A 20,949-nucleotide genomic window follows, 5' to 3' on the forward strand; every position below is an offset into this window, starting at 1 on the left:
GTGTCTCAGTCATAAATAGATTGACTGTGCTCATGATTTTTCTGCCAAGGGGCTTTTCCTAAAAAGTAGTTATGCCTTAGAGCCCACAGCCTGGGCTGAACTGGTGAGCACGGTTCTCCCTTCCGGACAGGCTTCAGTCAACCAAAGAGAGAAAAGACTGCTGTGTGTCAGTGCGGCAGATCTCCATGACCTAACACCTACTCCATTATGCATTGTGCTTTTCCCTTTTCTTTATTATGGTTTATTTGCTTTACTTTTTAAGTTTGCTGATTTTAATCCATGTTCATTTCTTCTTCTATACTGTGGTACGCTTGCTGTCTTTGCCTCCACGTTCCCAGGTTACAGTATAGCCAAGACATGCCCAATCTCTTGGCCGATGAGCATGCGCTGATAGCCTCCTATGTGGCTCGACTGCAACACTGCACACGGTTAGTTGGTAGAGCAGCAGCACTGGGAGCTTAGCCAAGGCTGCTCTGAGGGAGGGGGTGAGATCTGGTTCCCGGGGTTGCCAGCAGGAGAAGTTCTGCTTGTGTGGTGTATTTGAACAGCTGCCAGCTGTGATTGGCAGAGTTAATTGCCAAAGCATTGGCTTTCGCAAGCGCAGGAGCCTGGCCAAGCCTGGCACTCACCTCAGCATGGAGTTAGACAGTCTCTGAAGAAAGGTACAATCTACTGGCTACACCCCTGAGAAGCCTGAAGTTCCACAGCTGGAACATGCTGAGGGAGGACCCGATTTTTATGTGCTTTTCTTCAGCAGTTGTCATTGAGGAAATGTACATATGAAAAGGACTGTTTGGGGCCAGAGAGGTGGCTCAGCAAGGAGCCTTGGAGATGAGCAGGATAACCCAGGTGGTAGAGGGAAAGAATTAGTTCCTGAAAGTTGTTCACTGACCTCCACTGGCAGGCCACTGGCAGGCCACTGTAACCTGCCAACACACGTGCTTGCACACATGCCACACCCAAATAAAAATAAAAGCATCCATGAATGAAAAAGACTGTTTTAGCGGTGGCATTTCATGCTGTTTCCAACATTTTAGGGGTATGAGTGAGCAACAGCATTATTTAGCGTCATTTCCCTCTCCCTAAAGTCTTGGGGGAACAATCCGGTCCTACAGACTCCCGGGTGGATTTGATGGGCTTCTCTTGTGGCAAGGAGAAAAGAATTGATCATCGCAAACTCTGTCAGAGTGGCTACCCATGCAGCAGATGGTCTCTGTGTACTTGCCCCAGCCTCTAGTCTCTGAGAACAGAAGTGTTTTATCTCAGGCGGGGTAAGTAACTTTCTATCAGCAAAGGCAGTTGCCAGGGTCCTACCCATGAGTTCAGTGGTGGGTTTAGTGAGCAAGGACTGGTGACCATTGGTTCAGAGCCTCTGCAATCTACAGTCTAAGGAAATGAGCCCCATACTGCCTTGAGGGAATCAGAAATTTCTTGGCTGATTCTAAAACTATAAGTCAACTGGGACAGATGAATAAGAAACCAATAATTTGTTGTTGTTGATGACACTAAGGATTGATCTGAGGGCTTTAAACATGCTAGGCAACTACATTGCCACCGAGCAATATCCCTAGTCCTCATTTAACTTTTTATTTTGAAACAAATTACCCAAGCTGTCCTTGAACTCATTTTGGGGTCCAGGCACCCCTCAAACCTCTGATTCTCTTGACTTAGCCTCTCACATAATGGTCATCATCCCTGTCTCCCTAGAGCTTCTTGGGCATGGTGGCTCATGTCTGTGATCCCAGCACTTGGGAGGCAGAGGCAAGGAGGGTTACTGTGAATTCAAGACTAGCATGGGCTGCATATTGAGAGCCTGACTCAAAAAAAAAAAATAAAATAAAATAAAAGCCAGCTATATTTGTCTTTTGTTGGGTACCATTTTATTTGGTATCTCATCTGCATGAATCCTTACATGTTTACAACAATGTAAGGCAGCACATAGTAGAACTCACTGTTCTGAAGAGACTGAGGCGGGAGAATTGGGATAATTCAATAACAACAACAACAGTAGACTAGTTTACTTCAAACTGTGCCCATGTGTGAAATGAACATTTTAAGAGAAGAGAAAGGGGGTATTAAATGGAAATATCTAATACCACTAACTCTTTCCAGCTTGAGAGATTTGCTTGGCCAATCCCTGCCGGGATTCCCCATTTCCAGTGTTAAGTATACTTTATCTTAGCCCTCTGATTTTAATGATTTTAATGATCCCATAATTTTTTAAGTCCTCATTTAGTTCAAGACCTAGCACTATAAAGTACTAGGCTTTTTGTAGGAAGTCTTTTCTTAATCCTTCTTTCAAAAAGGCACTGCCCCTTTGCTGATGTGGATGCATCTGGTATGTGCAGCCTTAGTATTTCCTTAAATCCTCTTGTCTCAGAAGACTGTTAGTCTGTGACTTGGGCTTCTATGTGTTGTTCTTAGCATTCTTAGTTACAAGCCTTTCTCCTTGAGGAACAGACAAGAACTAGAGATGTCTGTTAGACACCTGTTGAATTTTATCTCCTTGACAGTGTCCTGGACAGTCCCAGCCGACTGGATGAGGAACACCGGCTTATAGCCCGTTACGCTGCCCGGCTTGCTGCAGAGGCAGGAAACATGGTAAGTAGACCAAGGATCTCAGGAGAGTGTCAGAAAGTAGCATTATTTGAATATGCGTATTACATAGGAGAATGGTGATTATGACCCTCCAGTGAGGGGTGTGTAGGAAAGAAAATGAAGGAGGCTTTAATTTTGTCTGCCATGTTCTCTTTGAAACACAAAGCAAGAAGAGAAAAACCAAACTATTTGATTTTTGAAAAAAAATGTCCATACATTTAGTATAAACTCCTGACAATCAGTAGACCAGGGAAAAAGGAGAGACAGTACATGTCACCAATGTCAGGAATGAAGAAGGGACAGCACTACAGATATTTGACAGAAATTAAAGTATGAGGTGAAATATTACCTTCAATAAAATTAATAACCCCCCAAAATGAGGTGAAATATTACCTTTAATAAAATTAATAACCCCCTGTCCCGCGCAACCGTCTCGCCTGCAAGAACGACGCGGCACACGAAATAGAATCCTTCTGCGGTAAACTTTATTGCTCTCGAAAACCAGTACTTGCTTCACGTAACGAAAAGACGAAGAAGACGGAGAAAACCAAAAGACGAACAAGACAAACAAGACGGACGAGCCCACGAACCAGACCACGAACGGGAACACCGGGAGAGGGACCAACGAGAGGGGAAGAGACTGAACTATCTAGCCCGTCCCCTTATAACGGGATCAGTCCTTGCCTTGGACGCAGAGCCCCCTGATTGGTTGAAACTCATCAGGCCCTATGACGCCACGGAAGAGGCGGAGCTCAAGAAGTGGAAAGTTACCCAGCACGTGCGCACATGGCTTGTTTACTGCTAACTCCAGCCGGATATCAGCGCCATCTTGTAATGAAGAATGTGTGGGAATGTGTGGGCGGCGCCCCACAACCCCCCCCCCCAAATTAATAACCCAGCCAGGTATGTTAGTGAATGTCTTTACTGCCAGCACTTAGGAGGCAGAGGTGAGTGGATCTCTCTGGGGTAGAAGCCAGCCTGAGCTACAAAGGAAACACCAGGGCAATCCTGTCTCAAAAATTAAAACCACAAAGGTTAACCTAGATGCAATATGCATATTTCTTGAAAGATACCTAAAAAATTGACACATAAGTTAGCAAAAAAAAAATCAGTTAAATGTTTGTTATAGAAATTAAATTCATAATTAATTTCCCACAAGGAAAGCTATGTCCTGATGGCTTTACGTTAAATCTGTCATGTTTCCAGGTTAGCAAAGAATATGTAAAAAGGCTAGTATTCCAGGATCAGTTTAATTTATCCAAGCAATACAAATGTATGTACTATATCAAACGATCAGTGTAATCAGTAGTTTAAAGAGGTTTGTAAGATCATATTAGTAGATGCAGAAGCAGCATTTGACAGAAAACAGTGCCATTTGTGAAAAACTTCCTACATATTCCAGGAATAAAAGCAGGACAGACTTCCTCTCCCTGAACTACAGACTGCCAGTAGTGTGGATGTTAAAGACGGAATCCTGGAACCCTCCCTATTTGTCCTTCAGGTCTGATTTTACTGTCTCACTTTACGGTCACATTAGAAGACCTGGCCAGCAACACGGAGGTGTGAGCAGCATGATCTCCTCAGTTCTGTAGAGCCTGTGCAAACATTACTATAGCAGGCAGGTCAACCTATGCTAGAGCTCCAAGATGAAAAGCAGAACAAGCACAATGCTAACGTGCTTGCCTGGCGCGAGACTCAGTCTCTAGCAACCAACATGAACACCGGTCAGATGTCCAACAGATTTGGGCTGGGTTGGGGTTGGGATTTAGGAATCTAACTCTACAACCCTAGCTGTCCTACCTCACTGTGTAGATTAGTCTAGCCTAGAACTTTGGGGGCTCCTCCTGCCTCTGCCCCCCCATTGCTAGGATTATAGGCATATGCTGTTATGCCATGCTCATTGGGCTTCTGTTTATTGTTAAACTGGCAAACTCATTTAAAGGACCCACAGTAACAGCCTTGAAAAAGAACAGAGTTGGCAGATGTCACCTTGGTAAAACCAAGGCCTACTATAAAGCTCTAGTAATCAAGAAAGTGAAGTTTAGCCAGGTGTGATAGCACACCCCCTTAATCCTAGCACTTGTGAGACAGAGGCAGGTGGGTCTCTGTGAGTTCCAGGGGCCACCTTGGTCTACAGAGTGAGTTTTCTGTCTCAAGAACCAGCCAAACAAACAAACTGAGGTTTAGTTAAAAGATAGACAGATAAACCAAGGGAACAGGATTGAGTATCCATAAAATCAACCCCCAACAACAGCACAGAAGCAGTTCTGTCAGTAAAGGAAAGAAATTTAAGCTTTCTATTTTTAAAGGATTTATTTATTTTATTTATATGTGAGTACACTGTAGCTGCCTTCAGACACTTCAGAAGAGAGCATTCCATTACAGATGGCTGTGAGCCACCACGTGGTTGCTGGGATTTGAACTCAGGACCTTTAGGAAGAGCAGTCAGTGCTCCTAACCACCGAGCCATCTCTCCAGCCCTAAGCTTCATTTTTATTCTGTGTATATGGGTGTTTTTCCTACACATCTGTGTACCATTTACTGCTCCAGAGATGGTGGGAACTGGGAGAATGGAGCCAATGAATGAGGGATCCTAAAGCTTAGTTGTCCTCAGGTCATCAGACAGTTTGTACTCTGAAGGTCATGAGGGGTCACTTGAGTAAAGTGTGCAGTCACAAGGGCAGGCCACATGTGACAAAAACATGTTTTTCCGTAGAGGCATGTAAAAAAAATAGTAGTCGGCTGTAATGAATAATCAGAAGGAAACTCATTTCTGCCCATTACACCTGGGAAGGGGCATGAAAGCATAATCTTAAGAACAATTTTGTGTTTTTGAAGAAATTGAGTTCTTAAGACTCTTATCTGGCTTTGTTGAAGTTTTCTCACAAGCACTCAGAATTCTCCTCACACAACTTCATTTTTGGACATGTTCTGACAGTGGGGGAAAGCCAGAAGAAAGCATTCAGATCCTCTGGAACTAGAGTTACAGGTGGTTGGTTGTTAGGTACCTGTCGCTGTTGGGAACTGGACCTGGGTCCTTTACTGCTGAGGCATCTCTGCAGCCTCCAAGTTTATCTTTTATAAGTTACTGTGGGGAGGGGCTGGAGAGACTGACTGCTCAGCAGTTATGAGCACTCACTGCTCCTGCAGAGGATTGGAGTTCAGTCCCAGCATCCACAGCAGGCGGCTCACTGCAGCCTGTAACTCCAGCTCCAGGGGATCCAGTGTCCATTTCTGGCCTCCACAGGCACCTGTATGCATGTCACAAATCCATACACAGAAACACATGCACACACACAATCCAAAATAAAATAATTCTTAAATTAAAAGCAGTGAATGTATTTATAAAATATCAGACACGGGTAAAAATAAAATCTGTGAGCTGGAAAATATGTGTAAGAAAAGTTTCCAAAACTTTAGACGGGACAGAATGGCTTGTGCTGGAACCCCTGCTGTAAGTTCAAGGTCAGCTGAGCTATGTAATGAATTTCAGGCCATCCTGGGTTGTCTAGCACCGTGCAGAATTCCCTAAACAGGAGAATCTGAAGTTCAGGATCAGCTTCACCTACACTGGGAATTTGAAGTTAGGGTCTACATGAGACCCTAGCACAAAAGAAGAAAAGAAAAATCTCCAAAATACAGCATAGACTTAGAAAATCTGAACTGATACAGTCAGAGATAGAGTGTAGAACAGTCATCTAATTAGAATCTAAACACTTCAGAATTAGGATGAAGAACAACTGGTTAAAAAGTTTTTCAGAATTGATATAAGACAAGAATTAAAATATCATAATCAGTCCCCAAAAAGAGAAAAATAGCTTCCCTAAAAACCAAGGGCACATCTCTCTGGGAGGTTCAAGCAGGAGGACAAAAAGTTCCTTAGCTGTGCTCAAGTCAAGGAAGGGGGTTCGAGAGCTGTGGCTCAGTTTCAGAGTACTTTCCTACTACGTACAGTCACTGGCTTCAATCCCCTGTCCCTCAAGTGTGAGAGAGAGAAAACTATTGTTTACAATGGATTGCCGGTTTCTCCAAAGCAACAATGGAGCGATTCTTCATAAAGGGTGGAAAAAAGCTTTACTGAAAGATAATGTGTCTGAGTGCATCCAGTGTTGCTGATTTTTTGACAGAAGTTGAGACTATTCCTTAAAGGGAAAACCAATTGAGTGTCGTTGCACTGGAAAGAACTAGTTAACATGTTAAAGGAAACGGAGAAAACTCTAGGAACCCTGTAAAGGTCACGGTGTGATGCGCGCTAAGAGCAGTGCTAAAATGGCTCACACTGACTGACTGCACTGGGTGGAGGTCGTCATTCTAAGTGCTTTGCATATCTTAGCTAATTGAATATTCAAAACAGCCCTGTTTTCCTGTGGCCAGTGGCCCAGCTGGGATGAGGGATGCCCCCTTTTATCTCTCAAGGCTGATAATTTAACTGTTGAAGTTTAACGTTCTGGAGGAAAGAAATGAACAAAAAGCAAAATAAAACGAAAGGAAAGATGGCCTGTAACCAAAACCATGGACTCGTATTAGACACTAACCAGGGACAAAGAGCCAGTCCTTCCCAAAACTGTCAGCTCTGGAAATCGGGAGGCTTGTGCTGGAGAGGAGTGAGGACCGGTAGCTCTCCTTTGTGGAGAGGTATACTTGCTTGCCAAGGCTGCTGATGACGATTCTTCATGTGTTGCTTCTCCCTCAAACAATCTAATATCAGGTCATATATGTGACTCAGATATTGAAACTCTGAAGGTTGTAGAACAGAACAGCACAGAACAAACAACAGTTTAGGGAAAATGCAGAGTGGTGTGGAAGAGCTAGTTAAATCTTTCATGTGCCCTCAGCCAGCCGGTCGTAACTGGTCAAGTAATTTTAGAATTCAGATGCATGAGTCTGTGAGTTGAGGTGGGCTGCACTGTGGCTGAGTTCTAATAAGTGCTTAATTGCTCTGAGATAGCCCTATTGACCTTACTCGGCCCTTTACTATTCTGTAAACCAGAGGCAAAGCCTTTTCACCCTGAGGTCCCGGTCTCCTTTGCCATGAACCCAGATAAGGAAGTTTGCACCTGCCGGTTTCCATTGCCTGATGTTGGATTGTCATGAAAGTGATCACAGCTCAGAAAGGGTCTCTTTTATCTTAGTTTACTTTGCCAAGTATGGCTCTCTTCTAAATATCAGGCCTCTCAGTGTTCTTCTTCACCACATTTCTGCCTAACATGGAGCACCTAATCCTCTAATCTCACCCTGAGACAAGTGCTTTGCATAAAGTGGGGGTAGCGCTCCTCGAGCTTATTTATAGGCTGCTAGATAGGCTTCATATTGATTTTTCTCAGACACCTTCTTCCACAAAGAGAGACCATTCAATCATGTGGCCTGCAGAGTGCCTCTCCAGCACACACTGAGCAGTGTGCACACCCTGCAGAGTGCCTTTCCAGCACACACCGTGCAGCTTCACCCTCGGTACACAGCAGACCAGGCAGTGCCTCAGGCTGACTCTTGAAGAAAGGCACTGTGGGTTTCACAGATGTGCCAGGAGGACTCATTTGTTTTCCTAGAGTACCTACCCCCCCTTCCTTCCTTCCTTCTTTCTTTTCCCTTGAGCCATAACCAGCACTGAACATGATCTGACATGATCTGACATTTTCTTTTAAGGATTTCTTATGAAAAAACAAACAAACAAACTTAAGTCTTTACAGGAAAGGGTCAGGGAGGGGGACAACACTGGCTTTGTCAGTCTGCCTCACATTTAGACATTGCTGAGAGACCAACCGTCTCCACAGCCTCACCCAGCCTTCATAGCCTCGTCATCATGGTTGCTTGAGGCTCACTGTCTCAGGAACATCTTCATGTCATGGCTTCTCAAACTTTAGGGGTCAGTATCTCAGCTGGGTTTTGCATACATGTAGAGTCTGTAGGCCCCACTAAAATATTCTCTGCAAAACCTGGCCGAATAATGTGATCATACACAAAGCACTTTAAATTGTGCAGACTTTGCCTCTGACCTACTGAACCAGAACCTCTGGGTTTAGGACCCATCTGTCTTTACTGAAGGAAGAAAACAAAAGAAGAAAATTCACAGTCTTCTGATTTACAGCCAGCCTGGGAAGCACCGTCTTAAACAGTATTATTGGATTCTAGGGAGAGGTTAATAACCCATAGCCTCCACTTATCCTCTTGGAGGTTAGATCGTGGGCAGACATTGTAGTGGCTCTCAGGGGCATCTCTGTGGACTCATCCTGTCAGGTTTGTAAAGGTCAAAGCCACCGGTCTCTCTTTGAGGAGGCTGCAGAAATTCGTGCTGGGCTACATCTGGCTGATTGTTCACTTGCCTTGGATGTGTAATGTTTACCCAGTCCAACTAAAGGAGTCTTGTCTCTTACCCTACATCTACCAGCTGTGTCTCCACCTCCATGAAGGTGGTATAGCTCCAAGACCCTTAAACCTGAAAGGTTGCTGATGTGAGAGGCACCATCTTTCCTAGGATTAGAAGAGCTGGTGTGTGTGGGGGGGGTTGTCCTGAAAAAAGTAGAAAGAGACATATATAGACATCTTTTAAATTGGCAAAAGGTGATAAATTTAGATAAATATACATATATGCATGTGTATACTGTAGCCTGAAACTCGCTGTGTAGTTCTAGCTTTGTACTTGTGGTAATTAATCATCCTGTCTCAGCCTCTCCAGTACTGAGATAACTGGATTTAATGAAGTTTTGTTTTGTTTTGCTTGTTTTTTTAATTTATTTTTAAGGCAGAGACTCTTGAAGGCTGGCTTGAACTCACTATATATGAGGATAAACTTGAATTCCTGATTCTCCTGCCTCTACTTCCTAAATGCTAGAATGGTAGGGATGTACCACCACACCCACCTATGAAACTTGTACTTAAGTAGGATGGAACTGCTTGGGTACTCAGACTTTAATCTCTACTCCAGCACACAAGAGTGTGTGCAGTCTCCTCACTGGTCACCTGAGGAAATCCACTCACTGCATACATTGCTTTGCTAAAGCTGCGAATGTAATTTTATGACAATGGAGCTGTTAGCTTAAAAGAATGTGGAGAATAGAACGTTAGAACATGGCAGGAATGTCCAGGTGGATGGTGTACACCTGCAAGTCCCAGGTAGTGGAGGAAAAGGGACGAGCCAGAAGTTTAATGCAGGATAGCAAGGCCAACCTGAGCAACATAGTGAGACTGTCCTTCGCCCCCAGGAAAGTGTCAATAAGTAAAACATGTTGTAAAGTTTTACTGAGTGAAAGACAATTTGGAGATCTTAAAGGTGTCTAGGAACAAGTGGACTCAGTGACCCATAAGGAATGTCACTTTGTCGTCATCTGCAGACTGTGGATCCATCCCAAGGGTTCTCAGCTGATCTGGAAATGATCCCTATTGGGAAATAGGTGGTGGTACCACAGGCCTTTAATCCCAACACTTGAGAGGCAGAGGCAGAGGCAGGTGGATCTCTATGAGCTCAAGGCCAACCGGTTCTACTGAGAAAGTTAAAGGAAAGCCAGAGCTACACAAAGAAACCCTGTCTCAACCCCTCCCCCCAATAAATATAATAGAACAATTTTTTAAAGATGACCCCTACTGAGGTTTTGCAGTGGGCCTAGTTCAATATACCAAGTTGCCTCAAGATGTCTGCAGGACACGTAGGTTGGCTCTGCCCTCAGAAAGTCCAGAGAACAATGGTTTTGACCTAGAGTATTTTAAGGATGAGATACAGATTTTTGTGAAGTCACTGTTAAATGGGATTTTCAGTGGAATGGGAGCTTCTCAGGTCCCCTTCCACATGAGTCAGCAGCCCTAGATCTTGCCAGAGTCTCCTCACCTGGAGGAAGAAGGAAGGAGTAGGGAGAGGTCATGATCTTGCTAAAGGATTTGCTGTGTGATAGAAGCTCTCTCATGAATGAGGTAGTCCAGCTGATCAAAGGTTGGCTTTAAATACTTGTTTACTGAAGTATGGAGTATGACAAGCATTTGCAAAAAGATACATCAGCACCAGGAAAGAAAATATAGCCTAGAGGAAGTGAGTGGGGCAGAATCCCCATAACAAATTACTGTGCGCTTATGGAAATAACTTATTTTCCTATTGTCTGCTTAAAATGGTCACTTTTTTTAGAGTAAGTTAAGATGGAGAACCAGAACCATGATCAGAATGTCTCAGCACTGTATGTACACTCAAGTATAGTTTCATCAGGTCTTCTACACCCACGCTGTTTCCTTTGCATGAAGGGTTCCTTTCTTCAGTTTCCCTTCTCAAATTTGTGCTGAAATGACTACATGGGAACTCACAAACTCTTGGCGACCAGATTTTTCTTCATCACTTTCAAGCCCTTCGGCTGCCTGCCTTCAGCTATTCCAGCAAGGCCAGTACCCTGGCACCGCCCCTTTTCTCTCATGCGCATGCTCTTCCCCAGCCTTCTGGTTTGTTGTCGCAGTCAAAATCAAAAAGTGATAACCTTTTATCCCACGCTAGTGCTGGCAACTGTAGGGCCACATGGCACTGTAGGGTATCTTTATCTTAGCAGCTCCATGCCGCCTCTAAGTGTTCACAGACACAGGCTTCTTCCGATCCATGTGCGGTCCACCCCACATGCCCCAGCTGCTTCTGTCCCGGGTCCACAACCTCCCCATGTGTTGTTTTCTCTCACTTCCCCTTGGTATGTTGTTGCCAAGCCTTGCACACATATCCCAACTCTGTGTCGGCCTTTGTGTGTTCTACCACTACACTCTTAGAACTGTTAAGTTGTCACATCAAAGAACGCACCAAAATACTCTGATCCAATTGGGATGAATATAATTTGCCCACCTAGATAAGTCAAATGATCCTATACAATTCCATCCCTTATAAAATATTCATAACAACCTTAGCCCTATAGAGATGCACCGAGAGAAACATCCATATCTGCTTCCACGTTACTTCCTCTCAAATCTCCCGCTTCTCTTCTCTCCTTCCTAGACTTTTTCCCACCTACCTTTCCTTCTCATTCAGTGATAGGCTGGACCTGCCTTGTTGAATAATGACATCATCCCACAACCCTCTCTTTAAGTCATGGCCTTATGCCTGTTACTGTGATATGTGTGTTTGTTTACTTATTTTTTTTTTTTTTGTTCTAATCTCCCCTGCTATAATGTCAGCTCCATGAGATGAAGATTTTGCCATTCACCAGGGTATCACTAGTTGCTTGAATAGTGTGTCTGGTTCAGAGGAGTCAAGAAATGAATACGTTGATTTTTGTTCTCGAAAGAAATTAACTAAGGCTGGGTTGGGGTTCTCTTATGAGTTCAGGTAGGTGAAAAACCAGACCCATTCTGCCTACAGGAACTGTTGCTTCTCCACTTCCGTGTAAGAAACAGTGCTTCTGGGGCGCTATAGAAGACACCATGTTTGCAGTCAGACTGAAAAGCATCAAAGGTTATTTAAGTGTTTCCAGTGAATCCCACCAAGCACACTTGTTCTCACACAATTCATGTCCTTCCCACATCTGTAATTTCCTCTGCTCTCACCCTTACAGAGAACTATAGCTTTTAATTCCACTGTTTTCAAAATCAGAAACCAATTATTCATATTCAGTTCATTCTCAAGCCACTTGTGATGCTCAACACAGGCTCTTACAAGACTCCAAATACAGCATGGGGGTTGCTCAGCCGGCTGCTGCTACATACTTCTAAGGGAAGAAGGAAGTTATCTTTGTTTTTTAAGAAGAAAAATGTTAGGTAATCTAGTAATAAGCAGATTCTCTGTGCCGGTTTACCTATTTATTTAGAAAACAGCATATGAAAAGATTTGCTATTGAATCTTCCAACTCTGGGCACGATATTAGTAGGTCCCTGCTTCTTGTAGGTCGTACTTGAGACAAAGCAGAGAAGATACAAAGTGAGCATGACTGGCAGAGAGCCCAGCTGAGTGCTTCCATTCTAGCTGCCGAGAGGAAGGGAAACACCTCATTATCCCTTTTTCCTTTCTGTGTTCCTTGGCTAATACATATGCGGTTGAGGGGGAGGTGTGGGCAGATCTAGATAGAGTCTCACATATAAAGTAAACCTTAAAAAAGACGTTGGAACCAGAGGATAAGGTAGTTCAGCCATTCTTGGGAACAGTATAATCTCAATACTTGGCTGTGTAACTGAAGTTGATCCTCCTGCCTCCACCTGAGAGGTTTACAGATATGTGTCACCATACCTGTTTTTATGTGAGGTTGGGGTGTTGGGAATCAAAACCACTGTTTCATGTACTAGGGCAAGCACCCTCTTAGCTGAGCTATACCCCCAGACCCCAACCCATTAACTGCAGTGTGTGTATGGTGTTTCTAAGTATTTATTGTTCTTGAAGGAGCTAACAAAGATACACATTACACACACATGGTCTCTCTAAAGATGACACAAATCATGATTAATCACATGAGAATGTGCCCAACATCACAGTTCCTAAAGAAAGGAATGTGCAATGAAATACCTCCTCACACCCACAAGAATGACTCCGCAAAAAGACGGACAAGTGTTGGCAAACATGAAGGAAAGTGGCAATGTATTACAGCGTCATGGAAACTAACCTAGCCACTTTGGAAACAAACGGTCTCCAAAGGCAGTTACAATGTGGCTCAGCAGTTTTACTTCCAGATGAATAACCAAGAGGAAGAACCTATTTCTACATGAATATTCATAACATCATTAAAGTAGCCAAAAAGTAGAAACAGCCCAAATGTAAGTCGGTGGTTAGATAGAAAAATATGATATATTATGGAATATTATTCACCCATAAAAAAGAAATATTGATTTGTGGTGTAATAGGAGTGAAGCTTGAGAGCATTTTGTTACACTAAGGAAGTCAGATGCAAGGGCTATGGTTTGGTTTGTGTGTGATATACAGAATCAGTGAGCCTCCAGAGACAGAACGGCAGCTCTCAGGACAGGCGGAGATAGATTGTGATTGCAAATGGGCATGGCATTAAAGGGAATCGTAAACATTAGGTCAGAGGCTGGGATTTGATTAGTTAGTAGAGTACGTGTCCAGTGTGCACCAAGCCCTGGGTACAATCCTAGCACTGCAAAAACCAGGTGTGGTGCCAGACACCTGTAAGTATTTGGGTGGTTAGAGGAAGGAGATTCTGAAGTTCAGACTCATCCTTGGCTATATATATTCTAGGCCAGCCCAAGCTCCTGTCTAAAAAGGGGGATGTGGTTTTATGAAATGTAAACTCACTTCTATTTTAAAAAAGAAAACCTCACAGGTACGGTCTTTACAATGAGAATGTTGAAGCCAAAAGGATTTTAACAGGTTTCAGTAAGAATACTATGAAATTGGGGCTGTGGCTTGGTGGTTAAGAATACTGGTTACTCTTCCATAGGACCCTGGTTCAATTCCCAGCACCCACATAGTGACTAGCAACCATGTGTTACTCCAGTTTAGGAGGTCTCTGCAGGTACCAGGTTCACAGACAGACCTGCTGGCAAAATACCCACATGCATAAACATATAAAGTAAAACTTAAAGAAAAAATAAAAACAATTGGAACCCAAGGATGAGGTAGCAGTCACTTTTGGAAACAGCATAGAAGTTTCTCAGACCTTTTTATAGTGTTAGCATGCAGCTCAGCAGTTCCAGATCATGTAAATAAAACATATATTGGGGCCTATGAGGTTGCTGAGTGGTGCCACCAAGCCTGACGGAGACAGACAACACATGCATGTATGTTCTCCATGTTACACCCTCACAAGGCGTGTACACACATGCAAAATAAAACAAAGTGCATAATGATATAAAGACCTGTAAGCAAAAGTTATTACTGCTTCATCTGTAGCTGCTAAAAGCAAGAGTACCCCTTAGTAACAAACATTCATGAACATCAAAACCTCCTGCTACATTAAAATCAGAACTACACACAGAATTATTCTGTTGGGCCAAGTTTCTAGGAAAGCAATCCAGGTAGGAAGTCCATCAGTGCCCAGTGGTTGCCTGAGCTCACTCCCCATACTTGGAAGCAACGGACACAAACTATCCTGTTATTGTATGGTGATAAAATGTTCTAAAACTGGTGGTTAGTTACAAAAATGTTTCAATTTACTAAGAATATAGGATTGGATAGGTTTTATGGTATATAAAATAAACCTCCAAAATTGGTTTTTTTTTTTTTTTGTTTGTTTGTTTTTTTTTTTATTGAATCAGCAGTCTCAGACTGTAGATACATGAATTTGGAAAAAACAAAACAAAACAAAAAACCTTTCTCCACTGTAGACTCGTCCTCCCACTGATGCCAGCTTCACCTTTGATGCCAACAAACAACAGAGACAACTCATTGCAGAACTGGAAAACAAAAACAGGTAAGAATGGGGGTTTCTGACCCGTGTCGCACAGCCAGAACAGGCTCCTGGGCGGTCCTCATTGCCTCACAGCATGCTTGGTGTCTTTGTCCCTTCTGCTTCTCTGAAATGGTGACCCAGAGTGACCTCAACTCACTGTGTAGCAGAGGCTGACTTTGATCTCTCCGCCTTCCTGCCTCTACCCACCCAGCTCTGTATGACTCTTCAGCAAGCAGGAGGACCCAGCACCAGGAGACACTGTTGGTTCTGCTCTAAGCTCTGCTCTGCCCCCTCTGGAGAGTCTCTGCGGACTCCTTACTCCCACAGTGTATCTATCCCTCAGGTCCTTACTCCCCTCCTTCCTTGTAGCATTTTGCCCTGACCTAGCAGCTCATCCTGGCCTGTTGGACTACATGAAACTGGTCTTGTTTTATTTTAAAAAGCCAGTTTAAATATTGTGAAAAGGCCTGGGGACCACACATTACAGCACTGCGCAGTAAAAGGTAGATCAGAGCAAGGAGACTGGCCCTGTGTAGCATGACTGAGTAGGAAATAACAGCAACCTCCAATCAGTAGCCAGGAGCCAAGGAAGGGAGAGATGGAGGAAGAGGTGGGAAGGCCACACAGGAGCTACATTGGGAGGCTACAAATGTTCTTTTCCCCTGGAGAGGAGGGGGGCAAGCAAACTGTTCCAGTTGTCATTTCCCCTTCCTGGAGGAGGTTGAAGCTCTTGAAAAGAACGTCTGTGGGCAGAGCACCTGAGGAGCCATCAGGTGAAAGTATCCATTTCATACCTGATGGTTTAGAATCCTCAGAACAGAGAGTAGGGAAGGCACGAGGGGGTAAAAACAGCTCATGTGGGAGAAAAAAAGAACCATCGAACACTAACAGCGCCTCCCGCCATCCTCCATCCTCAGAGAGATCCTACAGGAGATCCAGCGCCTGCGGCTGGAGCATGAACAGGCTTCCCAGCCCACTCCTGAGAAGGCCCAGCAGAACCCCACGCTGCTGGCAGAGCTGCGGTTGCTAAGGTACGTACATATCCACCTGCTCCCAGACTGCAGCTGTGGTGGGAATTCCTGTACTGGGAAACCAAACTGGTGAGAGAGAATCTGTTCATCAGTAGAACCTGACTTGTCAGAACAGGCTGCCTGTGAGACCCATCAACCACTCTGGGGAGATGGGTCCTCAGGCAACATTACAAAGCTAGGTGAAAACTGGGCTCGCACAAATCCCAAGTTAAGTAGTGGGTAGTGTTCATCATCTAGGGGTTGTTTTTAAAAGACAGCTGTGATTTCTTATGCTGGGGGTGGGGGGGTACTTGTATTACAGTTAACTTGCAATGGCTCCATTTCTCTTGTAAGCTCTGATTTAGAGGCTCCTAGCACTTCAGACAGGCAGGGCTAGGGCAGCATGTTGCCTGTGCACCAGCTCTGAGACAGGAAACTAAGTGAACTGAATGCCTTGCACCTTTGCTGTGGTGCTGTCTCACCTCTCAGAGCTGTGAACACAGGCTATAGGGTCAGTATAGAGGGGATTGGCTCCCTGTTTTTGTTCTCTGGGAGAGGATGGGGAAGTCTTCTCTGGATAACATGGTGTGTAATGACCAGATCTTGGATGAGAGCCTTTTTTCCCTCTGTACCATAGGAATCTGTGTTCCCATGAGTGAAGTGATATTTGATTTTTCTTTCCCGTGGGCGTAGGGTGAGATAAGATCTCATTCTGTAGCCCAGGCTGGCCTAGAACTTCTAGCCTTAGGTCGTACAGGCTGGCTTTGAACTTGTGGTAATCTTCCTTCGTCAGTGTCCCTGGGGCTAGGATTATAAGCCTGCACCACCCTAGCTTTCTCACTCTTAATTATGAAAATGCTATCGTCTGAGACAGCATAGCTAAAGAGCAGAGTTTTTATTTTATTTTTTTTTTTTTTTTGAGACCTTAACCATGATTTCTTTTCAGTGAGGAGCAATAATTATTTTTTTCTACTTGTATCCTGTTATTTAGATCCTAATCATCAATAAATAGAACATAAAGAATTTAAACCGTGCAGATGAATACAGTTAGCCAGTTCAGAGTGCCCTTTTCTCCCAAAGCTTCATTTCAGGATGAACACATCAGTGCACACCTTTGATCCTAGCACTAGAAGTGAAGGCAGGAGGATTTCTGTGAGTCCCAGGCCAGCCATGGCTGCAAAGTAAAACCCTATCTCAGAAAGAAAACAGAAGCTTCATTTCAGCTTGGGATTTAGTTGGTGGTCCATTGTTCCCACTGCCACACTTCTGGGATGGTCAAATAGTAAATGCTTTACTACGAAAGACAGGAAGCAAATGCTGGCCCAGCAGAGGAAGAGTCAGCTGTCAGCTTAAGTCACACCTCTACTACTTCATTTGCTTGGCTATGGGACAGGTGACTATTTTTATATCTAGAAAAGTGGAAACTGTCATTCTGGAATCTGTTGCAGAACTGCAGTTACTAAAGGTATCTGGTGATAGTATAAGGACCTAAAAAGTCTTACAGATTTAGTCAGCACAGGCTGAGACCAAGGATGCTGTCATGCCACACAAAGGAGCAAGAAGCAGGAGTCTAAGTCCAAGGGGATCTATAGCTTGAGAACTCAGAAACAGCCTCTGTAGCATGAGGCAAGGAGGGATGTTTGATCCCTGAGCTAGGCCAGTCGTCTCTACATGTGGACACACAGTACAAAGCCAATAGCAGATGAATTAAATAGAAAGACACAACTTACAAATTTCTGGGAGAAAACAGAAGAATTTCTTTAGGATTTTGAAATAGGAAATAATTGCCCAGAATTGCTAACACTGAAAGAAGCTGGTGGACTATCCGCATTGATCATAAGAACTAAAGGGTGAAGGATATAGCTCATTTGGTAGAGTGCTTGCCTAGCACACACAAAACCCTGAGTTCAATCACAGCACAGCGTAAACTAAGCATGGTGGTGCATGCCTGTAATTCCAGCATTTGGGTGGTGGAGGCAAGAAGATCAGAAGTTCAAGATTATCCTCAGCTACATAATTTAAGGTCAGCATGAGATAAAAGAGACATTTTATCTAACAAAGCAACCTCTGCTTATCAGTGTAGTATTAAAGGCCGGATCCGTTTATAAGTATTTAATGTCCTTTAGATTTTGGCCTATATGTGTGAGTTTAGGACTTGCCAGTCACAAAGTTCCAGTTCTAATGAGCTCCAACCTCCTCTCGGGCAGGCAAAGGAAAGATGAGCTGGAGCAGAGGATGTCCGCACTGCAGGAGAGTAGGCGGGAGCTGATGGTGCAGCTGGAGGGGCTGATGAAGCTGCTAAAGGTAAGAACCCGACCTGTGTGCTCCCCTCACCACATCTCTCACCAAACCACAGGGCACTGTTTGGACTAGGAACAGTTTTCAGGGACATTTGCTCAAATGTGGCCTGATTAGACGTCAGTCAGAAATCAGCATAGAGCCTGTAAGATGCCTTAGCAGGAAAAAGCAGGTGCTGGCAAGCCTGAGTACTTGAGTTCAAACCCCAGGGTGGAAGCAGAGAACCGACTCCTGAGAATTATCCTCTGACTTCTGTATGCACACATGTGCACACATACACACAATAAATAAATGAGAAAAATAAAATTAGTATTAGAAATAGAGTAATGTTCTTTGGCTTGATGGTTAAGTGGCTCACTGGCTGCTTTCCCAGAAGACTCACTTTATATTCCTAGAATCCACATGTACCTCATAACCATTTGTAACTCCAGTTCCTGGGGATCTGACACCCTCTTCTGACCTCTGTGAGCTCCAGGCATACAAGTACGTGGTGCACAGGCATAAACATGAGGAAAGCACTCATACACATAAAATAATTAAAAACAAGGATGTTTGTAAATCAGGAATTAATGTGTGTTAAGTGCCAAATATTTCTTAACTACTTAAACTTTCTTTTGTTGTTGTTGTTGTTTTTGAGACAGGATTTCTCTGTGTAGCCTGTTTAGCCCTGGCTGTTCTGGTACTCACTCTGTAGACCAGGCTGGCCTCCAAATCAGAGATCCTCCTGCTTCTGTCTCTCGAGTGCTGGGATGAAAGGGGTGCACCACCACCACCCAGCTATAGTTTCTTTTAAGACAGGTTTTCAAATATTTGACAAATATATAGCAATATATAGCAAACTGTATTTGAATGTTTACAGAGAAACAACACCACACAACATTTATAGCTATATATTATGGAAAGAAGCTTGCTTCTTTATGGAGGCAGAGAGATGTACTGGGGGACACCAGAAATCCAGTGTCTCACAGCCTGAGAACCTGCAGTGCTGACTGTATCACCCCAATCCAGAGGCTGGTGTGTAAGGAATGGGTGTTGGGTTATCGACCTACGTCCTAGAGTCTGAGGGGCCAAAGCCAGGGGAGCTCCAGTGTAGATAAACACCACTCCTCCTAAGAGAGAACACACTTGTTTTCCTTGCCTTCTGGTTTTATCCAGTTCCTCTGTGGTCTGGATGGTGTCTTTCCCTGTTAGTAAAAGCAGATCTTCTGTCCTTGGTCTGCTGGTTCCAGTACCAAGCTCTTTTCAGTATTGAGGGGCATGCCTGGGATAGTATAATCATGTCTGTGGATGTCCCTTAACCCAGTCAGGTGGTCACAAAGGTAACATCATGTAAGCCAGCTTACTTATCATGAATCTGAATAATAACTACAATATCGGGGGGGGGGGAATCAGGATATCTGCTCTAGGTTTAGTATATAAGGGAAGTGAATAAATCTACATTTTTGGCTTTTTCTGTTTGATGAAAAATATAGCCCCTTACCTCAGATCAAAAACAGGCAATGGTTGGCAGTAAATGTCCCCACCTGGACAGTAAATTAGCAGTGAACAGAAACACTCAGTGGGTTGTGGAGCAGGTATTGGAGGATGGTTGCCTGTGTGTTGGTATTTTAGGTCCTACCTGTCCAGGCTGTACCTCACCACACCGCACAGATACAACAACCAGAGGGACTGAAGAGAGTAAACTAAATCCGAGACAAAGAGGAGTTACTAAAGTTTTCACACGTCAAGTTTGAGACAATACTCAGCAGTCTTGAGGAGCAAGAAACAAAAGGATGACAGTAGAAGATCTATGTAATCAATCAATCAGCCAAGCCTTAGGTGACCAGGGTCCAGCTAGGAATGGCGACTCAAGAAAGCAGTAGCTGAGACTTCTCCGCAGTGTCCACATTCTGAGCCTACCCCTTCATAATAATAAAGCCAGTGGGTACTGGCGCCTGGCAGAAGTTTTATATTTGTGTTGGAAACTGATGCTTTACTTCCTCAAGCAATTACTTCTTTTAATCTTGGGCTGAGGTTTTTTCCCCCCTAGCTTGGTCCTGGTATTTGGTTTATTTTACATGGACAGACGTGTTTCTGCATAGACCCTGTTACAGATTTTCTCTCAGAAATATTTTATGTGCAAGTGAGTCTAATTTCAAGAAAACTTTATCCAGAAACCTAGTCAGTCCAGTTCCCTTGAGTAGATGCCAGATATTCAACTCAGTGGCCCCATCCCCCACTCACAACAGCAGCTGTGCACACAAACATTTGTCTCCTGTGATACCTTGTGCCTTGCAAGGTGTTGAAAGCTCCACCTTGTGGAATTGACACACTGATCAGCCAGGAGATGATGTGGGCATTCCCTCCCCCTGCCTGTGTCAGCTGCTTTCAGGGAAGGGCTCCCAGATGTTAGCCATGTATGAATGGGAAGCTGCCCAGTTGTGATTTTTGGTTTACTTTGAGTCTTAGGGTTTTTATTGCTGTGAAGAAACACCATGACCAAGGCAACTCTTACTTAATTGGGGCTGGTTTACAGTTTCAGAGGTTCAGTCCATTATCATCATGACAGGGAAGCAAGATAGCATGCAGCCAGATATGGTACCGAATGAACCAAGAGTTCTACTTCTTGATCGTAGGGCAACCAGGAGGAGACTGGCTTGCCCCTGCAGCCAGCGGAAAGCATCTTACACACTGGGAAGAACTTAAACTTAGGACCTCAAAGCCCACCCCACAGTGATGTACTTCCTCCAGAAAGGCCACACCTACTTCAGCAA

General features: G+C 44.0%; 1 protein-coding gene across 1 annotated transcript in view; it reads left to right on the plus strand.

The window, feature by feature from the left end:
* DTNB (dystrobrevin beta) overlaps positions 1-20,949 on the plus strand; it is a gene marked incomplete at its 3' end in the record, with an annotated part of 190,990 nt that overhangs the window by 140,936 nt on the left and 29,105 nt on the right. The window contains 5 exon segments of the mRNA XM_080914824.1: positions 339-428; positions 2,514-2,601; positions 14,824-14,909; positions 15,806-15,919; positions 18,106-18,202. Coding sequence (XP_080770950.1) covers positions 339-428; positions 2,514-2,601; positions 14,824-14,909; positions 15,806-15,919; positions 18,106-18,202 — 475 coding nt within the window.

The sequence above is a fragment of the Micromys minutus genome (assembly GCF_963924665.1).
Source record: "Micromys minutus genome assembly, chromosome: 1".
Lineage (NCBI taxonomy): Eukaryota > Metazoa > Chordata > Mammalia > Rodentia > Muridae > Micromys > Micromys minutus.